General features: G+C 46.6%; 2 protein-coding genes across 8 annotated transcripts in view; both read left to right on the forward strand.

The window, feature by feature from the left end:
- The window catches only part of nbeal2 (neurobeachin-like 2), a 44,827-nt gene extending 37,901 nt beyond the window's left edge, over positions 1-6,926 (forward strand). For all 7 annotated transcript variants that reach the window (XM_028985299.1, XM_028985303.1, XM_028985302.1 and 4 more), the window contains 14 exons: positions 366-496; positions 701-810; positions 898-1,015; positions 1,620-1,717; positions 1,799-1,912; positions 2,064-2,150; positions 2,499-2,608; positions 4,686-4,858; positions 4,980-5,074; positions 5,158-5,274; positions 5,364-5,525; positions 5,620-5,768; positions 6,111-6,246; positions 6,444-6,926. In XM_028985299.1, the coding sequence (XP_028841132.1) occupies positions 366-496; positions 701-810; positions 898-1,015; positions 1,620-1,717; positions 1,799-1,912; positions 2,064-2,150; positions 2,499-2,608; positions 4,686-4,858; positions 4,980-5,074; positions 5,158-5,274; positions 5,364-5,525; positions 5,620-5,768; positions 6,111-6,246; positions 6,444-6,551 (1,708 nt within the window). In that variant the 3' untranslated portion in view covers positions 6,552-6,926. The remainder of the gene's footprint in view (positions 1-365; positions 497-700; positions 811-897; positions 1,016-1,619; positions 1,718-1,798; positions 1,913-2,063; positions 2,151-2,498; positions 2,609-4,685; positions 4,859-4,979; positions 5,075-5,157; positions 5,275-5,363; positions 5,526-5,619; positions 5,769-6,110; positions 6,247-6,443) is intronic.
- Positions 6,927-10,229: 3,303 nt separating this feature from the next.
- nradd (neurotrophin receptor associated death domain) lies at positions 10,230-18,532 on the forward strand. Its single transcript, XM_028987248.1, has 6 exons — positions 10,230-10,376; positions 14,725-14,857; positions 14,942-15,310; positions 16,384-16,606; positions 16,987-17,129; positions 17,662-18,532. Exons 1-6 carry the CDS (start codon positions 10,323-10,325, stop codon positions 17,976-17,978), a joined length of 1,239 nt encoding a protein of 412 aa, XP_028843081.1. The 5' UTR covers positions 10,230-10,322; the 3' UTR covers positions 17,979-18,532.
- Positions 18,533-19,860: the final 1,328 nt, after the last annotated feature.

Here is a 19,860-nt window from a genome sequence, read left to right on the forward strand (position 1 = left end):
GGTCAAATCTACTTCCATTCTGCCAGATATTCCACCCCCTCCCCGCAACTGAACCGAGAGCATATCAAGGCAACTGCTTCACAGTACTGACATCTGCACACGCAGAACTACATGCATAGTACAACACCGAAGCCTATAAGCAGATTTCTTTGACTGGTCCTCAGAATGTCTAACCAGGGACCTTACCAAGATGGCCACCGGAGTGTCTTGCCTTTGAAATTATTACATGCAAATGGTAGATGCCGATATTGTTTTATGGTTGATGCTGGATTACAGTTTTACTTTGGCCTTGCAAGGGTTGCTGTGCAATTTAGTCAGTTGTATATACTGTACATGTTTTGAATAGTTTTTTTTTCCTTTCCTAGGTTTGACTGTGCTGATCGTCAGTTCCACTCTGTAGCAGCAGCCTGGCAGGCTCGAATGGAAAGCCCCGCAGACGTCAAAGAGCTCATCCCAGAGTTCTTCTATTTCCCCGAATTCCTGGAGAACATGAACGGTAGTGTGCCTTTTCACAAAGCACATCATCACACCTCTTTTCATGCGCTATTAAAAGGAGCAGAGAAATTGTTTCATTATGTTAATCTTTTTCACATTTCAGCACGTTTTGGTCGCAGCAAAATCTTCTAATTTTGAGCTTTCTTCTGGAACAGAGTATGCAAAGTCTGGGTATATTTCTGAATATGCGTGTGTGTGAGTGCAGGCTTCGACTTGGGGTGCCTGCAGATATCCCAGGATCCGGTGTATGATGTGCTGCTGCCTCGTTGGGCCTCGTCACGAGGCGACTTCATTCGAAAACACAGACAAGCCTTGGTGAGCGCCAACCACCGCCCCAACAAAAGGCCTGTGGTATTCTTCCTGCATTTACTGTGTAACGATCCCGTCTGCGGTTGCCTACAGGAGTCAGAACACGTTTCGGCGCACCTGCACGAGTGGATCGATCTGATCTTCGGATACAAGCAGCGAGGGGAGGAGGCCGTAAATGCCCTGAATGTGTTCTACTACTGTACTTACGAGGGTACGAACTTTCCTTCTGTTATTCTATCATAAGTAGAATGATGATAATTGTTTTACCTAAGCAAGAGCAACTGAGTGAGGAAGCCATGATGGGAAGCCAGTGTGTCTGCAGAATGAACTGATGTGTTCAGAGCTTCCTGTATCTCATTGGTTAAAACAGAACAACACATATCCCTCAGTCTTATTGTGTAACATTCGCTGCTGATAATTAATGGTCATTTCTAAAATTAATGTTCAAATCCCGAACCGCCAGGGTGCCACTGAGGTCCCCTTGATCAAGGTACCGTCCCCACAGACTGCTCCCCTGGTACCTTTCATGGCTGCCCACTTCTTACCAAGGGTGATGGGTTAAATGTAGAGGATACGTTTCGACACAAAATGACCTTTTTCCTAGCAATTATATTTCATACAGGAGAGTAGATTATGCCATATTATACTCCCATATATGCCGTTGTAAGAGGACCTCCCTTTCTTCAAGAATAAATAAATCACTGCTCACAAAATATCATATTTACAGGTATAACATTTTAAGGCAATATTGTGAATTGTGTCCTTATTCAGCTGTGTCCGGGGAAGGTTGATTTATTTGTGTTGGTGTATTGCAGGTGCCGTGGACCTGGATGCCATAGCCAACGAGACGGAGCGGAAGGCTCTAGAAGGCATCATCAGCAACTTTGGCCAGACACCGTGTCAGCTCCTCAAGGTCGGAGCGTCTCTTGCGCCTTGAGCGTTTTTTCTTTGCTTGCGGACTTTTCTGACCTCTGATGCGTTTTTTGGTGCTCAGGAGCCACACCCCCCTCGCATGTCGGCAGAGAACGCCTCTCGGCGGCAGGCCCGCATGGACACTCTGCCCCCCAACCTGTTCGACCAGCTGGACAAGCTCAGGCCTTTTGTTGAGGTGGGTATGGTCTTGGTGCAGCCTGGTCAATGTGAAGCTGAGCTGTTGGTTACTATATTTAGGTGGTTGGGTTACAGCACTTTGAAACGTGTAGAGTGATGGGCTGCTTCTATCCAACTCTTGAAGGCACCAAATGAATTTGTTTTTTTAGGTGGTGAGTGACGGGGTGCCCCTGGTGCAGGCTGTGGTGCCCCGAAATCAGACGCGGTCATTTATCATACAGGGAACAGACATACTGGTGGGTGAGGTGCACTGGCGACTTCACAACATGCACGGCAACACGTATACATGCCCTGGATTGAATTCAGAATGCATATGTAAATTATTAATGATTTAATCTCATAGACTCCCAGCATACCACTAGAGGGAACCACTGATTTAAAACAGAGTACAATAAAACAGGCATATCCTCCTTAATATTGCCTAATAGTTCTTATTATTACCTTGTGAATATGTTTTCTGAATGCCTTTCTGCAAGTAATTAAAGCATACTGAGTGAAATGCAAGCATGCAATAATAATAATACATACAGCACAGGTACACACATTTGACAGTGAACAGATCCCACTCCTGTTGCATTCTGTAGGTGTCTGTAAGCGCCAGTGGCCTCATCGGAACCCACAGCTGGCTGCCCTACGACAAAAACATTGCCAACTATTTCACATTCAGCAAGGACCCAACTGTCACCAACCCCAAGTGAGTGTTTTTTCTTTTTCCCTTTGTGTTACACACTCACACACACAAGCATATAACTTACCCGTTCCAAGCATAAAACTTGCCTGTTCATCAACATATTCAGCTGGAAGAGGAAGAATTGGAATCGTTTTTAATTAATTATTTAAGAGTTATTGTGTGTGTGTGTTCGTGTGTGTACGTTTATGCACACAGCCTAAGCAAACCACAGCATTCCTGTGTGGTGTGGTACGTGGATGAATCTTGAAGGCAGGTGATGATTTCGGCCCAAATGAGAAGCACTTGAGACACAAGCTCATCCCACACAGAGAGCAGACGTCCGTCGCTGCAGCACATACACCTCGGCTTCCATATTTATCAGTTACTATATGTCTTCCTTACATTTGCATTTTACTTGCATCTGCTGTCCTAACATGGGTAGAAATTCCTGAATTGAACAGCCATCAGCATCATAAGATTAAGCGACTACTACCTTGGCACAAAACATTCATGGTTTATATTGAATATATTTGTGAATATATTTAAGGGGATTTTTAGCACTCTAATTATTATAAGTAGTAGTAGTATTAACAACAATAACAATAGTATCAAGAGATTATTTATTATGATGATAATAATATTAATTCCATTTTATTTATAGGCACCGTTGTGACACACAAGGAGACCATACTACACAGCATACTGCAAAGCTATAATAAAAGACAGGATTATAAGGCAGAATAAATAAAGGATAAATAAAGAATAAAGGCAGAATCAGATTTTCAATTATTAACTAATATAGCAATTTACACATCTGAATGAAAAACATAAAATTCTTAACATTCCAGTAAACATTTATTGCTCTTAAACTCAAAATTACAAAAATAAAATGAAGAGTAAAATAAGTGTAATACTTTCTCAGAGCAATTACCAATTAACCTATATTAACTTGGGGACTTCACAAAGTGGTTTTATTGCTGTTATTAAAATCAAAACGGCAGAGATGGAATCTGGCAGCCCACCATGATGCCCTTTTTTCATGAAACACACAAAAAAAACATTCAAACAGTTCTTAATAATCCCATTGCACATTCATATTGCAAATAATGAAATTCATATGCCTTTTCATTTTTTTAATCTCACACAGTTACCGATAATCAAGGTTAGCTCTGCCCCTTCCCCAGCACCCAGGAATAATTTAAAATTCCCTACAGTCCTTTCCGATTATGGCTGTTTGGAGTGTTTATACTGGCTCTGTTACAGCGCTGAATATAATCCTGATATTCAGTTACAATATTATCTAAATTCTAAAAACAAAGATCTTAACTTCATTTTTTTTTCTATAATAATAATTCTGATAATGAAATAATGTTTTTTAAAACAATTTTTGGTTTAAATCTGTCTAATCTTTAGATAATATTTATCGCCTGCCCCGCCTTACGCAGAACCAAGCCCTGAAGGCGTTCTCCATCCCTTCCCACTGCTCTTTTTGACACAGTACATTCCTTAGGAGCTGAATGCCGGTGCGGATTAGTTCAAGTCAGGTCAAGTCGAACATGATGCCTGCCCCGCAGGGACATTTGTTATGGAGGCCGAGAACAAAGGGACAGCTGAAACCATGCTGCCACACATCAGACTCCATGCGTCTCCACACATACGCTCACCACTTGCTGGGACACCGTGGGGTCCAGCCACTTAGAGACACATGGGGCCATCATTTCCACCGCAGCTGAGGAAAGTTTAATCTCACATCGAGTATTTCTTTTCAGAAAAAAACGCTCTTGGTATCTGTATGTTGGAGAGGAAGAACTAACTACTCACCAAGCAGAAGAATGTTAAAAAGGGGAGGAGCTTGTTTTGTCAATACGTCACATACTTCTCCGCATCTCCCTTCATGATTTTATGACTATGGTTCAATAACAAGATATGCCCTGTGGTGTTTTATTCATTTATAGGTGCCACCTCATATCTAAATCTCTAATCGATGGCACATTCCATATACCTTAGAAGCCGGTACCTGGATCTGATGATCATGATTGGACATTCTGTCTCTAACTCTGAGCTGCTTCAGTCGAACATCCGATAAACTTTCTTTCTGCAGAACACACCGGTTCCTGAGTGGACCCTTCTCTCCAGGAGTGGAGATCGGGGCTCGGGTGCTGGTGGTGTCCAACGATGGCCGGCTGCTCTTCAGCGGCGGCCACTGGGACTGCAGCCTCAGGGTAACGGCACTGGGCAAAGGCAAGATGGTTGGCAGGATCTGTCGGCACATAGGTGGGCACCAAAGAAAAGATGTTTACCAAACCCGCTTAAACCCACACCGTAGAAAGTGTCACTAATCTCAGCAATTTAGTCCCTTCAGGACCTTAATTTGTGTATTTATGGATCTCCGTAGACGTTGTTACCTGCCTGGCGCTGGATATCTGTGGGATCTACCTCATCTCCGGCTCGAGGGACTGTACCTGCATCATATGGCAGGTGCAGCAGCAGGTCAGTGGAACCTCCACCCTGTGGTAGATGTTGCAGAACGCGTGCAGATTTGGAATTAAAACATTTTTTCTCTTTACTTTCAGGGTGGGTTCTCCAGTGGTCTGTCCCCTAGGCCTTTGCAGGTCCTCTGCGGACATGACCAGGAGGTGACTTGCGTGGCCATCAGTACTGAGCTGGACATGGCCGTCTCCGGGTCAAAGGTGAGACGTGAGTTTGAGGGTTGAGCGAGTGTGTGTGGCTGTGGTGGAAGAGTTCCTGGCGTGCTCACCGCGTGCGTGAATGTCCCCAGGATGGCACTGTGATCATGCACAGCGTCAGGCGCGGCCAGTTCCTGCGCTCCCTGCGTCCGGCGTGTGAGGGCGCGCTTTCTTCAAGCATCGCTGACCTCCAGGTGGGCATGGAGGGCCACATCGTGGCCCAGGCCATCGCGAAGGGACGATCGGGTACAAAGGTACAGCCTGCCGAATCCTGCCGATTGCCACTAGTGGGGCTAGTCAGGTGGACTAGTCAGGTGTGTGTGATGAAGGATGAATGTGTGTGTACAGGAGAAGTCCTCTCTTCACGTCTACTCGGTGAATGGGAAGCTGCTGGCCTCTGTGTGTGTGGAGGAGCGGGTGTCGGCACTTTACCTGGTGCAAGAGTTTGTGGTCCTGGGTTCCCTGCAGGGTAACCTACATGTCCGAGATCTGTACAGGTGAGCAAATGAGAGTGTGTGTGTGTGTGTGTGTGTGTACAAGACACATACAAAAAAAATTACAATATAAAAATAATTTAATATGTATTTAGGACGCAAGACAGAATGTACCTTTTTGCTGAACTTCACTCTTTAATCTAGCATTTTTTATCCGATTTGTGACACGCGTCACGCTGACATACTCTCATACATCTCTATAATAAACATATTGGAAATGAAATGATGATGCAGCAGTGAATGTGCCAGACTCCGGGTTGTTTCAGCCCAACACACATTAATGCCTGAAATACCTGCTCTGTGCTTAAGTGGTAAATATGCAAATTCTGTGTCTGTGTGTGTTAGCCTGAAGCCGTCAGTCACACCCCTGGCTCTGAAGATGCCCATACGGAGTGTTTCGGTCACTAAGGAGAGCAGCCACATCCTGGTGGGACTGGACGACGGGAAGCTCATCGTGGTTGGAGCAGGAAAGCCGGAGGAGGTGAGAGCGGCCAGACAAGAAGTGTCTACATTAGTAGTTTGTGTGTGTTTGTGTGTTTGTGTGTGTGTGTGTGTATATTTATTTATATATGCACATACATACATACATACACACACACACACACACACACACACACACACACACATCTAAATTTAACTGATGATTAGCAGAGAACAAAGACGTGTTTTGTGTTTTAGGTGCGCCAGAGCCAGTTTCCCCGGCGCTTCTGGGGCTCCACGCGTCGCATCTCGCAGGTTTCCTCCGGAGAGACAGAGTACAACCCCAGCGAGTCGACGCCCAAGTGAGACGCCAGCATTGGCGGGCGTGTCTGACTTTGTGCCCCTTTTTGGCCGGGGGCGAGGGTGAAGAATGAAGAGGTGCTCTGGAGCCACCAACCCACAAAAACTGCATCACCCGCTAAACCCCCTCTGAGAAAATGAACAATGCATATTTAAAATCTGCACTTTTTATGGAACTGGTTTTACGATCCAAAGATGGCAGGATGGATGCCTGGACGAGGGAGGTTTCTGAGTTTCCTGTACTGTTACATGAACAAAGTAGATTCTGACTGATTTAAGCTTTTACTGCCATACACTGCAGATTGGACGCACAGCAGTGCATTTTAAATGCCTTCACCTGGAGCCTTCATGGCTCACAATCAAACCCTTTCACTGAGAAAAGCCATCTTGCCTCATAATGATTTTGTGGGCGGGGTCGGGGTCACAATCCCTTCCGAAGTTCAGGTGCGCGTCTGTGAAATATATATGTATATAAATATATTTCTTTTCTCCACGGCTCTCAGGCCGGGGTCTCTTGGCTTTTACCTTTTCAGGAATTCATGGTAAACTTGAAGCTTTGTTTTTTTGGTAGGGGGGGCGGGGTGGAGCTAGTGCTGCCGTTCACCCAAATCCCTTTTGGTCAAGACAGAGCAGATTTTGACTGTGGTTGGATGTGCAAGTCCACAAGCTCCAGAGCAATATTGAGATACTGAATGTAATTGTAGTTGGGACCTGTGTGAATATTTTGCCTTACTGTAGTCTCTGCTTAGAGATTTTAATGCCTTAAAAAGGGACACACTTGTGTCTTATAATGATTACTGAAATTATTTATCTGATATATATATATATATATATATATATATATTATTTTTTTTTTAATAATACCCATCCTTCTGCAATGTAACACATAGAACATGGAAAAAGCATTTAAGCCAAACTCTGCCTTTACCCTCGATCTTCAGCGGGTTGCGCTGAGGACGTCTTTTCTGCACGCTCTCCGTCCATTTTACTCTGTGCCTTTAACTCTATCGCCTTGATTCTGCACTTTGTCTTCCTCTCCTTCATTCCTCGATCAAGTGCCTCTGTCTTTTTGTTTCTAGGTCAGAGAGTCATTGCAGTGTGCTACAGCAAGTTTTTCTGGAACGTTCACCTGTTTTATAGGCCCTCTATGCATGGCCGTGTTAGCCTGACGCGGAGAGGAAGGAGGGACGCACTTCCTGTGAGACGACACCGGACCGCTACATTTTTTTTAGTGAAACCGTGTGTTCGGGGGGAAATGGAAACAGGAGTTGATGGGAATCAGGAATGCTGACATGCTGGAATGCTTTTTTCCCCCTTTTTTTACTAACCCTCCTTATAGTCCAGCACTGTAGGGTGTCCCTGGCCAGCTCAGATGGACACTACCGCAAAAAACCCCGGCTGAGACTGACCTCACGGCTTTTTTTTTTTTTTTTAATCACTGCCTCTGTTAGCTCTGTGTATATAACAATTGTTTTAAAAAAAATACATTTTTATAAACACTTATGAAACCTTTCCACAGATTTTGTGCTGTGATTTGCATTCATCCACTTGCGCAGAAGAAAGAGTCTCAGATTCCACCGTTTTTTTTTTTTTTTCCCATGTGGTGTTTAATGTAAAACAGCCGAGTCCCAACTCTGGCGGTTCCAGGACGCCTCTCTCTGTTTGTTTCTCTTTTGAGACCCCGGCCTTTGATTCCTCCACTTCTCCTCTCTACTACGTGTTAAGCCCATTAGAGTTGAAAAGGTCACAGTTACTCCGCGTTTTATTTAAGCAGCCACCTTTGATCCCTCAGTGGGCCGAACATCCTGTCGGCCCCCCCATAAACACCCCGAGGGGGATAATTCACTCGGGCCGTAATTGGGGGTGGGGAGGGGCACAGAGAGAGAGAGGGACCCCCCCCTTTTTTCTTGGCAGCAGCCGTCCTGTCTCTGATGTGGACACAGTAAATGTGGGCGGGACCAACACCTTCCTCCGGACAATAGCAGGCATCTCCTGGTGACCCCTCATGTTTGGGGAAGTTTGTAGTTGGGGGGTGACAGAGCACTGATTCCTCTGTCTGCTGCAGGCGACCCCTCCCCACCGCTGACCCACACTGTCCCCTCTGCTCCTCACTACTGGTTACACTGGTCATCAGCCCGGGGCTTTACGTTTACTGCTTCACACAGCGCTGGCAGTTCTCACAGTTACGACGACGTCACACACACACACACACACACACAGAGAATGCAGCGGCGCAGTAAAATCCCACTGAACCCCATAACGCCGCACTGTAAGCGAATCTTTTTATTAAATAAATGCACAAAGAAATAGATTTGAGTTCAGCAACCAAGGACTAGAATAAAGAGGGTGAAGCCTTCCTCGGTTGAACGTAGGTCACATTCTTTGTCAATTTCACTTTACTGTGAACTAAATGAATGCTGCATTTACAAAGTCTCTGTGAAATGAAAATGTTTTTGATTATTGGCTGCAGGTAGTACATTGTAGGTTGTGTGTGCATCTCCTGTCGGGAGCAAGAACAAGACCAAAAAAAATACCACACTGAACCAGAAGAAGGCCCTCAGCTCAGTCTCATGATAATATGAAAAATTCTGGTCTGATTCAGGGACCCAACACACTTGATCTCCTCCATGTGAGGTTAGAGAGAGGCGACCAGACCGAAAACATTCCAGGGGGTATTCTGCAAAGCGGGATTTCTCCGTCCAATAAAAGCAGAGATAAAGGACATTCCTTCAGCCGGTGTGGAGATGCGGCCTCATTTATCCCCCCTCCTTCTGAATAATGGCCTGGACGTTTGATCTTTTCAAATAAACCCCCGCGGAACAATTTATACATCCACTTATTCCGCTTTAATCCTGACGTACAGTTATTTCTGCTTTTATTAGGTACTTTTGTCCTTCATTTCAGCTTAAAGCTCTCTTACTCCTCCACTTCACCGTGCCATCATGTCAATATATTTATTTTCTTTATTATATTGCAATAAATCTCCTTAAAGTTGCATTATTTGCTAGCTGGCCTAAAATACCACGTTTCATGTACGGTGAGTGTCTACAATTCCTGCTTTCTTTTTTCAGAGCCTAAAAGGTCAAAGGTCAGTCCGTCTGGAGCAGACGCACATGTTGCCCATTAACACTTCATGTCTGCATATAAATTTCTGGGGCTCGTTGTTAATGGCGCCGGGAAGGAACAGGGATTGGGGATGATGGTCCCAGTCAGAAGTTAATTGGAGGATCAGCTAGTGAAGGGTCTTCAGGGGTCCACTTGGCATCACATTAGTACTATTTGCACTAATTTGTGCAACATTAAAGTGGAAGATAGAACACAAACCAAATAACTTTGGTTATTTATTATAACATGTTATTTCTACTGGATTATTTTGCTCCCATGTATTTGTTAGTAAATCTGAATGTTTTATTAAGTCGCAGAACACAAGTTATGTCAGGAGATGTCATTATAACAGGCATATCTGCTGCTGATCTTCAAAGTACAAAAACGTATCAACGCCGTTTTTCCGGAGTCCCTGTCCCTGCCTTCCCCCCACCCCTTTATTTATTACTCCAGGATTTAGGGATCCGCTCGAACCATTTTATTGCCCCTTTAGAAATGGCCCGGCCAATCACGGGGCGAGGCGGGGCACACGTGATCGGCGGCGCGGCCCGCCCCCCTCGGTGAAGAGAGCCGCGGAGCCGGGAGCGCCGCCGCACTCCTGTCCCCGGCGCGGAACTTACCTCCAGGTCCTCCAGTCGTGGGAGTGGAGAAGAGGGATCCCGCCCCGGAGCCATGACCCGCGGCACGTCCGCGCTGCGCGTCTGCGCCCTCCTGCTCTCCCTCCAGGTGAGGCCGAATCACGTTAAAACGCGCGGGGTTAGTAGGATATGTCTCGTGTATGAGTATGTTCTCGTTGTTAAGGGGCGTTAAATCTCCCCCGTCTCCAAGATTTATGTGGTCGAATTTCTTCTAGACGTTTCATTTCAAACGCGCAAATGTTCGAGCCAGAAGTTGGAAGTCGAGTCTTGTCAGTATTTCCTTTCGCTCGTCGTCTCCGTCCCAAAAGCCGAAAAGACCTTTTTTTTTTTATATATATATATATATATATATATATATATATATATATATATATATATATATATATATATATATATATATATATATATATTTTTTTTTTTTTTTTTCATTTCGTCGCGTCGGGATAATTTGCATGAATTCGTACTTAAGCCACGCCCACCCCGGCAATTCGTCTTTCGAACATTCGACCAGCGCGCCGTGTGAGCTGAAGTGGGAGTATAACCTGCTTACTAACCCGTAATAACAACTCGTTGTTGGTTCGTTAAACAGTTACCACGAAGATCCTGCAAAACAGTAGCTCAGCCGATACTTAATATATTTTGTGCTTCTTTAATATCACAGTTAATATGTCCCTCACACAAGTTTTCATATAGTCCGTATTGTTGCATAGTTTAATACTAATTTCCATGATGGCTTTTTTGTTGTTGACCCTCTACTTGAAGTTGAGCTTTACATGGTGAAATAAAACCTGAAATAAAACGTTACGTACTGACATAAAGTGCACGTGTGTCACCCAGACAAACCGGCTACATAACGTGAATAACGTTTAACAAAAAACACGTAGACAACTACGAGACAGACGGCGCTAAACTGGTGAAATGAATAATAAATAAAAGTAAAATGGTGCAAATACTGCTGTGCAAAATGGAACGGTGCATTAATAGATAATATTACGGGCAGGCAAATGACAACGTGGCGCTGCGTTTCAACGCTGGTTAAATTCTATTAAAACTGAATGAATCTGTCACACGTAACATTTTAAGCATTGACGTAATGTAAATAAACCAGGTTGCAGCAGGTTTGTTTGGTTTATTAACATTACATCGATGCGACAGGTTGAGGTCTAGCCAGTTGAGTCTTTTTATCGCTTCATCCAGACTTCGCATCCGCCTGATGTTGAGTACGAATGTAGCCGCAAGTTGCAGAGTTGTTGCGTATGAGATCTGTTCTCCGGAGATCAGTAATTATGGTAATTTTCTGCTGGTTTGGGGGGGGAGATAATTTGAATTTCCATACAACCGCATAGCAGTACGGGGAGGAGGGGGCCGGGTCATTTGGCTTCCTCTTGAACCCTAATAGCCGCCACCCCTCCTCCCCACGACCCGCCCCTTTGATGCGAAAGTCACACGGCTGTGACCCTGAGCGCAGGGTCCACTTATTAGCACCTGGAGTGCTGAGTTGCTGAAGATGAGACCCAGTCTGGCCCCTGGTGGCGTCGACATTTGCCCCGGCCGTGACAGGGTTGTTCGGCGGGGTGATTATAGTGTAACGGAGCCTCGGCGCAGCGCCAAGGCCCTTCCTGGTGATGGCTGCGGCACCTGGTTGTGAGGGCCAGGGGTCAGCAGGAGAACTGAGTGAGGCTGCAAGCCCCCTGGGGCCACGGGGCCTTTCATGTACTACCCCCTCCTCCCCGGCCCTGCACCGCTGCCGTCTGCACAGGGAGTCATATCACAATATGATCTCACTACAGAAACCCTCAGCTGTGGTCTCCGCGGCGACCCCCCTCCTCTCCCCGCGGACTCTTCAGCCCCGCTGACGGAGGGGACCGTGACAGTCAGGGCCGCTTTGAACGTCTGTGTGGTCGGCGGTGGGCTGGCTCGCCCATCGTTGTCGGCTTTCGCCAGCGGCCGCAGCTGTTCTCCTTCGCCAGTCGCTCCCAGAGCCCCTGGACCAGGTGGGAGGGGCCAGATAAGATCTCTTTCTATCAGGATGAAAGGCCCCATGCTGATTTGCAGCCCCACGCATTATAAAATGCCTGTCTGATTTTACCCGTTCCACGCTAAAAAAACAAGCCTGCCCCTCCCCCTGGTGAGACGGTTGATCGTGATTGGCTGCGGCTGGCGTATTTTGGCCTTTAGGTGGCCGCGGTGGTAATCGACCCACCTCCTCACTGCCCTTCAGAGATGGGGGAGTACTTATATGGGCACCGATGAAGGAAATGCCCAACAGTCACGCTCTCTCTCTCTCTCTCTCTCCCTCTGCCCCTCCCTCTTTTTCAGCTGCGCTGAGCACGCCTCAACCAAATATTTACACCAGTCGTGTCAGAGGTTGGTGCACGTGTGGGATTTATGTCAGTGTTCACGTCAGGAACGTTCGAGGTTGCTGTGTGTGTGGTGAGCCGGTCCTTTTCCCCCCCTCCAGGATTGTGGTTGAGGAGACCTTACTGGATTAGGCCGAGCCGTCGCTTTGCTGGATTTATACCACGGTCGGTTTCCGACCTGGCAGTTTGATTGGCTGAGAGGATATCTCACATCGCCATCACTCCCATATATATATCATTCTACCGTACTGCATAGTTTACAGTAACCTACATCACCCGAATTCCTACTGGACAGACTTGACTTCTGGCTTAAGTTAGCCGATCTGAGAAATCTGTTTTGTGGAAACCCCCCCGGTTCACCACGGAAAGAAAATCACAAGATCATCTTTATGGACTTTTTTTTTTTTCCCCCCTCAAATATATTTTTAGATCAGAACCAGATAAAGCAAAATAGACGCAAACGTATTCTACAGCAAGTAAATACCACGGTGATGACTATAGAATGGCTAAATAAAGCCCCCATTACCCCACCCCACATAATAACCCCATATTCAAGCCAGGTAAAGAAATAAAGAAACAATTATCGCTGAAAATGGATACAAGTCTTTAAAAGTTAATGGGACAATAAAGAACTGATTGTGATTCCTTTCGTCAGTGATATGCTGGGTTTCTATATATATATATATTTTTAACTCCGCATCTTTCTGTTTATGATAAAGCATTTTTGTGGACGACCGTACATGTCAACACGGGACCCTCGTCCTGCCCCTGTCCCGTAGTGAGAGGCTGGATGGCTGGCTGTTAGACATCTGTTTGCTCTTGTCAGCCCCCAGGGGTGCGCGGGCCAGAGAACCAAAGCATGTTTAAGATGCCGACCCCAGGAGGGAGGGGCAGCTGCGCCGAGCGCTGACCTCCAACAGCACACCTGCAGGTGTGTGTGCACGCGTGGGGGGTGGGGCGGGGTGCAGGACATCAAAGGGTTCCTCCACGCCGGCTACAGTAACACACGACGCACGGCCTGCCAGGAATGTGCGCCCAGTTGGAGGAAATTCGGGGTCTCACGCTTCCACTCCTCCTCCCGTTTTCCCAACAACGAGTTTATTCTTTCCATGTTGATGAGGAGGGTCTAATTAAAGCCAGCGGCGGCCTCCGATGCCACGCCGCTGCTTCGCTGTGGTGGCGGGGGGTAGAAAGAATAAAAGGAAGCCAGGGAAGGAGCGAGAACAAAAAGAAGGAGGGTGCGGGTGAGACCATTTCCTGTCTGTCCCCCCGTCACGTTCCTGCAGTGGACGCTGTGAACGCTGCACATTTCTGTGGTCTTATGGAGATTAACAGCAAAATAAAATGCTCCATTTTAACTAGTGCGTCTCAAAGCGCGTGAATATGGGGGGAAAAGAGTGATTGTCACATTTGCCTGACTGTATGACGGCCCCAAGGTCAAATATTTTTGGTCATCTACTTGGGGTGGTTGTAGCCTAGTGGGTAACACACTCGCCTATGAACCAGAAGACCCAGGTTCAAATCCCGCTTACTACCATTGTGTCCCTGAGCAAGACACTTAACCCTGAGTGTCTCCAGGGGGGACTGTCCCCTGTAACTACTGATTGTAAGTCGCTCTGGATAAGGGCGTCTGATAAATGCCGTAAATGTAATGTAAATGTAAATGTAAATGTATTGTGTTTTGTGGTGGAAAAAAAATTGTAAGCTGACACAATATTCTGGTCGTATTTTCAGGCCAGCGCGGTCGTTCTGTATTATTTTATTAATTGTAGGCATATCACCCACAAGTGCTATGAGAGGAATTTAGAGAACCGTAAAAAAATACATTTACATTTACAGCAATTATCAGACGCCCTTATCCAGAGCGACTTACAATCAGTAGTTACAGGGACAGTCCCCCCCTGGAGACACAATGGTAGTAAGTGGGAGTTGAACCTGGGTCTTCTGGTTCACAGGCGAGTGTGTTACCCACTAGGCTACTACCACCCACTTGGTGAAATAGCAGCAGTTGTTTAGTAGTAAATAAATGAAAATGTATGTAGAATATTAATGAAACGGTAAAAATGTATGTTGCAGGTCGCTGAGGCCGATGCATGCTCTAGCGGCCAGTACACGACCGGCGGTGACTGCTGCAAACCGTGTCCTCCTGGCACCAGGGTGGCTGTAGAATGCGGGCAGGGGAACACAAAGTGTGCACCGTGCCAGGATGGTGAGTAAAATGGAGGCCCTGCTCACCAGCGCCCCCTACCCTGTACTTATTGTGCCATTTTGAACGCCGCGTTGTGTCTCTCAGGGGCAACGTTCGCTGTGTCGGAGGGCTCACGCCAGTGCCACCAGTGCGCTCGCTGTCCCCCGGGTGTCCGTGAGGTGGCACCCTGCACCGCCACGCGGGACACCCGCTGCGACTGCGGCTCGGGCTTCTACCTGTGGCGCAAGGGGAACGGCTCGGAGGCGCTGTGCGCCCCCTGCTCCGCCTGCGACCGGGGCCACGGCGTGGCGCGCCCCTGCGGCCCGCCGGGAGACACGCTGTGCCACCGCTGCCCGCCGGGGACGTACTCTGACGAGAACAGCCCCGCCCAGCCCTGCCTGCCCTGCACGCGGTGCCAGGAACACGAGGTGGAACTCCGCGCCTGCCAGCACCAGTTGGACGCGATCTGCATGGGTGAGTGAGTGTGTGTGAGGGGAGAGGGAACATGTGTCCAACAGCTGGAGCCTCCCAACCACGTGGCTCAGCAGCAGATTTTTAAAAAGGACAAAATGTCCCGCCGTGAGACCTCTGAGATCTGGCACCGACCTCTGACCCTCAGGCAGGCTTTAAAATGGCTCCATCAGGCACATAGGGCTCGGGGAGAGGGAACGGTGGTGGGAAAACCGGACCGAGAGGCAGGAGGGGCATCGTCACTTGGAAATTTCTTCTCATCGTTGAAGAGACCACATGACAAACTTCCCAAAATATGGCGGGGGGGGGGAGTAGGACTAACTACAACCCGGCAAATTTTTACGAGTGCTGGTCTCCCTCCAGATATCATTTGCAAGTGAGCTGTGATGCTTTGATGGCGGTTTAGAGACATTAAGATTATAGCCTTCCACCAGCAGACCCTAATCGAGCCCGACGCGAGGATTTTCCTACACCACCGCGGCACCATCCCTGCCGCGCCCGTTTCATGTGTTCACTGCAAACATATTTAATATTTCCGTGCCAAACTTTTTCCTACCTAAAAACAAAGTGCTGGAGCGCGAACTCGGATAAAAAGCACGAGAGCAAAATATTCACGTTGTCAACACGTTAACGCTTGTACACCGATGCCAACATTTTGCCGAAGGATTTCCCATGAATCCTTTCCATTTACTTGATCCTACTGAAAAGTGAGGGGGGCTTAGTGTTTTGGTATGTTTCTCAGTCATAAAACCCGCGCAGTCGTGTTACCGCCATGCTACGTGGTTTCAGTCATGAGGTGCATTTGTATTACGATTCACCGAGTAGTTTGCAGCGCTCTGGTTAAATTGGTGGACCAGCTAGGTCTGTTTTAACACTAGTCATTCAAGCTAAGACCAGCTGAAACCGACATACCTGCATTTAGCCGTTTTTATCGGCAAGGTCACACGTATTTGTTTAACCTGAAGTATACAAGCGAGTACGACTATTTAAAATTTGTAATTGAGATTATTAGACACAGCCTGTTATTGCAATTAGCTGGATTCTCCACCAGATCAACCTAATCCCTCCATTCGCAGATAAAGAAATCCATATCATGTCACGTCCGGCGGACTCCGCCTCCACGCGGAGGCCCGCCTACCCTGGGGCTGACGGTGCAGAGGGGAGCATGAACTCGGCCTCAGGTTCCGGAAGCCCCAGACTCACCCCGCAGGACCAGGCTGGCAACAACAACATCGTGGTCTATGTGTCTGTGCTGGTCGCCGTGGTGCTGGGTTTGCTGGTCTACGTCGCCTACAAGTGGTGAGTGGCATTTCCTTCCCGTTGTGTCCATTGGCTGTGGGTTTGTGTGTTTTTTTTTTTTTTTTTTTTTATTTAATCAATCTATTTCCTATATTCAAAATCCTGAAAATCCTTTTCCTGAATGGAAAATTCAAAAGAATAATAACATGCTTGCAGATGTGCTGTGTTTTATTATTGATTGAAGTCTTGCATGGATATAAGCAGGCCAGTGTGCTGGTTATGTGGAACAGCATGTGGAGTTTGTATCAGCTTTGCACTCGTCTGCTACCTCGGTTGTTTTGTGGAGATCCATGATAAGTCAGAACACACAGAACATGCGAGGCTGAAACACTAAAGCAGTGTGAAGGGGAAATAACCGCGTGACTTGTGCCACACTGCAGCTGGAGGTCTTGGCAGCAGAAGCAGGCGCTGGTGAAGGCCCGGGCCGGGGAGCTGGGCACGGCCGGCGAGGGCGAGAAGCTCCACAGCGATAGCGGCGTGTTCCTGGACTCCCACAGCCTGCAGGAGGCGCAGCCGAGCAAAGGTCAGAAGCCCCGCCCACTGCCAAGAATTCCTTGATCTGAAATTGGCGTTCGTTTTTTTATGTTTGTGCAGCCAAACCACAGCTTTCCACAAGGAATGTAAAAAATGTGGGCTAACACAACAGGGGTGGTTGTAGCCTAGTGGGCCTATGAACAAGAAGACCCCGGTTCAAACCCCACTTACTACCATTGTGTCCCTGAGCAAGACACTTAACCCTGAGTGTCTCCAGGGGGGACTGTCCCTGTAACTACTGATTGTAAGTCGCTCTGGATAAGGGCGTCTGATAAATGCTGTAAATGTAAATGGGTATATAGCAACGGTTTAAAATATGATTTAATCCAAAAAAATATTAACAATCTTAATCTTTTTATTGATATTATCATAAGCATTTGTAATATTCACTAAAAGCTAATGGATATAAAAAGCCACAAGATAACAGCAAAATATTCTATTAAAATATTCTAAATATTCTCTGCAGGTTTGAAGATGGCAGTCAGTACGATTTTAGAGTCTCGTTGTTTCCTCTCCCACAGGAAGTAAGCGGGACAGCAAGCAGGACACCCGCCTGTACGCGAACCTGCCACCACAGCGGCAGGAGGAAGTGGAGCACGCTCTGCTGGAGGGGGGCCCGCGCGGGAGCTGGAAGCAGCTCGCGGCGGCGCTGGGCTACGAGCAGGAGCGGGTGGAGCTGTTTGGGCGTGGCGAAGACCCCGTGCACACCCTGCTGAGCGACTGGGCCCAGCAGGAGGGCTCCACCCTGGGGCTGCTCTGCTCGGCGCTGGGCCGCGTCGAGCGGCCAGACGTGGTGACGGTGCTGACCACACCCGCGCAGGGCGTCTCTGTAGTCTGAGGGCCGGGCCGAAACCTACCAACACACACTCTTATTCGCGGGGCTGTGACTGGAAGCGAGCCTCGTAAAAAGACTCCACACAACAAGGAATAGCAGCAGCGGAAGTCAAGCCATCACGCGCCCGGGATTACTTTTCCTGCGTCAGTCCCCAGGATTTCACCAGGAACGTCTCAGTTGCCGAGCATCCATCATTCTGCTATTTATTGACCGTACTGCGGGCACAAATGTTTTCTCACCCAACCTTGAAGGTGCTGTGCACCGAGACTACACACCGCAAGCACAGTTTACGTGGTCTTCAGGCGACGAGTGGTGATCGTTCCAAAAATTGCTTTTAACCTTTTTTTTTTATTAAGCGTTGTACATTTTGTTATGTTATGTTGTTTTTAAGGTGAATGTTATATGTGTGTTCTTAATAAATAATAATAGATAGATAGCTATGGAAGTGCGAGCAAAAAAACTAAACAAAAAAAAAACTGATATCATAGATGCACTATGGCAACAAAGCGAAACCAAATCGCAGAGTCCTGATTGGTCAGCTCTAGATGTTTAATGGTGGGGCCTCCAGTGCAGGCACTACTGGAATGCCTCTAGTTATGTACATATGACATATCACTTGCTTTTCTTTTTTTTTTTTTAAAGTAAATTACATGTTTATAGAAGTTCTTGTATAATTTCGTATAATAAATATTATCAAAGATCGGGTTGTAGCGGGGTTATTTTTGTATTGGCATATGCAGTGGGGAATGATGGAAAGGCCCACTACATCACAATACCAACCTAAATTAATGCCATTTAAAGATTTGTGCATGTTTAAAACTTTATAAAGCAGAAGAATTAACGGGAGGAACAGAACAACCATTGTACTGTACAATATTATATTATATTGTACAGTAATATTATTTCAAAGGCGTAAGTTTTTATGCAGGGATTGTTGGCATTACTTTTTGGCTTTAATTTTTTTAAATGTGTTGGTTCATCTTGTCCAGTGGTTTTGATAATATGAAGTTTTTAATCAAGCCCAGATAGCAGGAGACGTGCTCTTTGTTTTAACCAATGAGATACAAGAAGCTCTGAACACATCCGTTCATGCTGCAGCCACCCTGGCTTCTCGTCAAGGTCGCCCTCATCACCCAGTCGCTTGTGTTCAAGCAAAACAGCAGGACAGAAAAAAATTCTAGAATTTCCCCCACACTTTATTATTACTACATTACTGATGAACTTGCCCAACACTACGTGTAACACGATTGTATCCTAGAGGACTCTTTTGAAATGTATTGCACGCCGCACCTCAAATCTGTTGCCGATTTCTGGTTTTTAAGTGGGAGCAGTTCGACATGCCATCGATATATCGGCAGAACTTTCTGGAAGGATGGGGGCAGGGGCAGCGCTTCAGCCTTTCAGTAGTGTGCGAGTTTGGCTTGCCAACTAATCGATACGAACTGGTCATAGCTGCAAGCTGGCCCGGTAAAAAGCCACACCCTCGCTAGCAGATAAACACGCGAATGTATTCTGTAGGAGCAGAATATATTTGCATAAATGGTATAACTAATACTAATATAACGGTGCCATAATATTTCCTGGTCTTCCACTAACCTCACTGTCGTGCACAGCGCATATCTGGCCAGAGTAAACCCTGAAATAATAATACATTTAACAGAAAACAATTAAATTCTCATCTTTTATATTTTATTCCCATGCTATAAACATTTAAATTTTCCCAGGAATCTGTATCAAGTCTGATCTTCTCGCATCGTGACAATCTTCATGGGAGTGAGTAGTGTCTACCCAAATGAGAACACTGGAAAAAAGTTTTATTAAAAAAACAAACAAAAAAAAAACAGTTTATTTGATTTTAAAATGTTTGTACACTCAATATGACAAT

The sequence above is a fragment of the Denticeps clupeoides genome, chromosome 7 (assembly GCF_900700375.1).
Source record: "Denticeps clupeoides chromosome 7, fDenClu1.1, whole genome shotgun sequence".
NCBI lineage: Eukaryota > Metazoa > Chordata > Actinopteri > Clupeiformes > Denticipitidae > Denticeps > Denticeps clupeoides.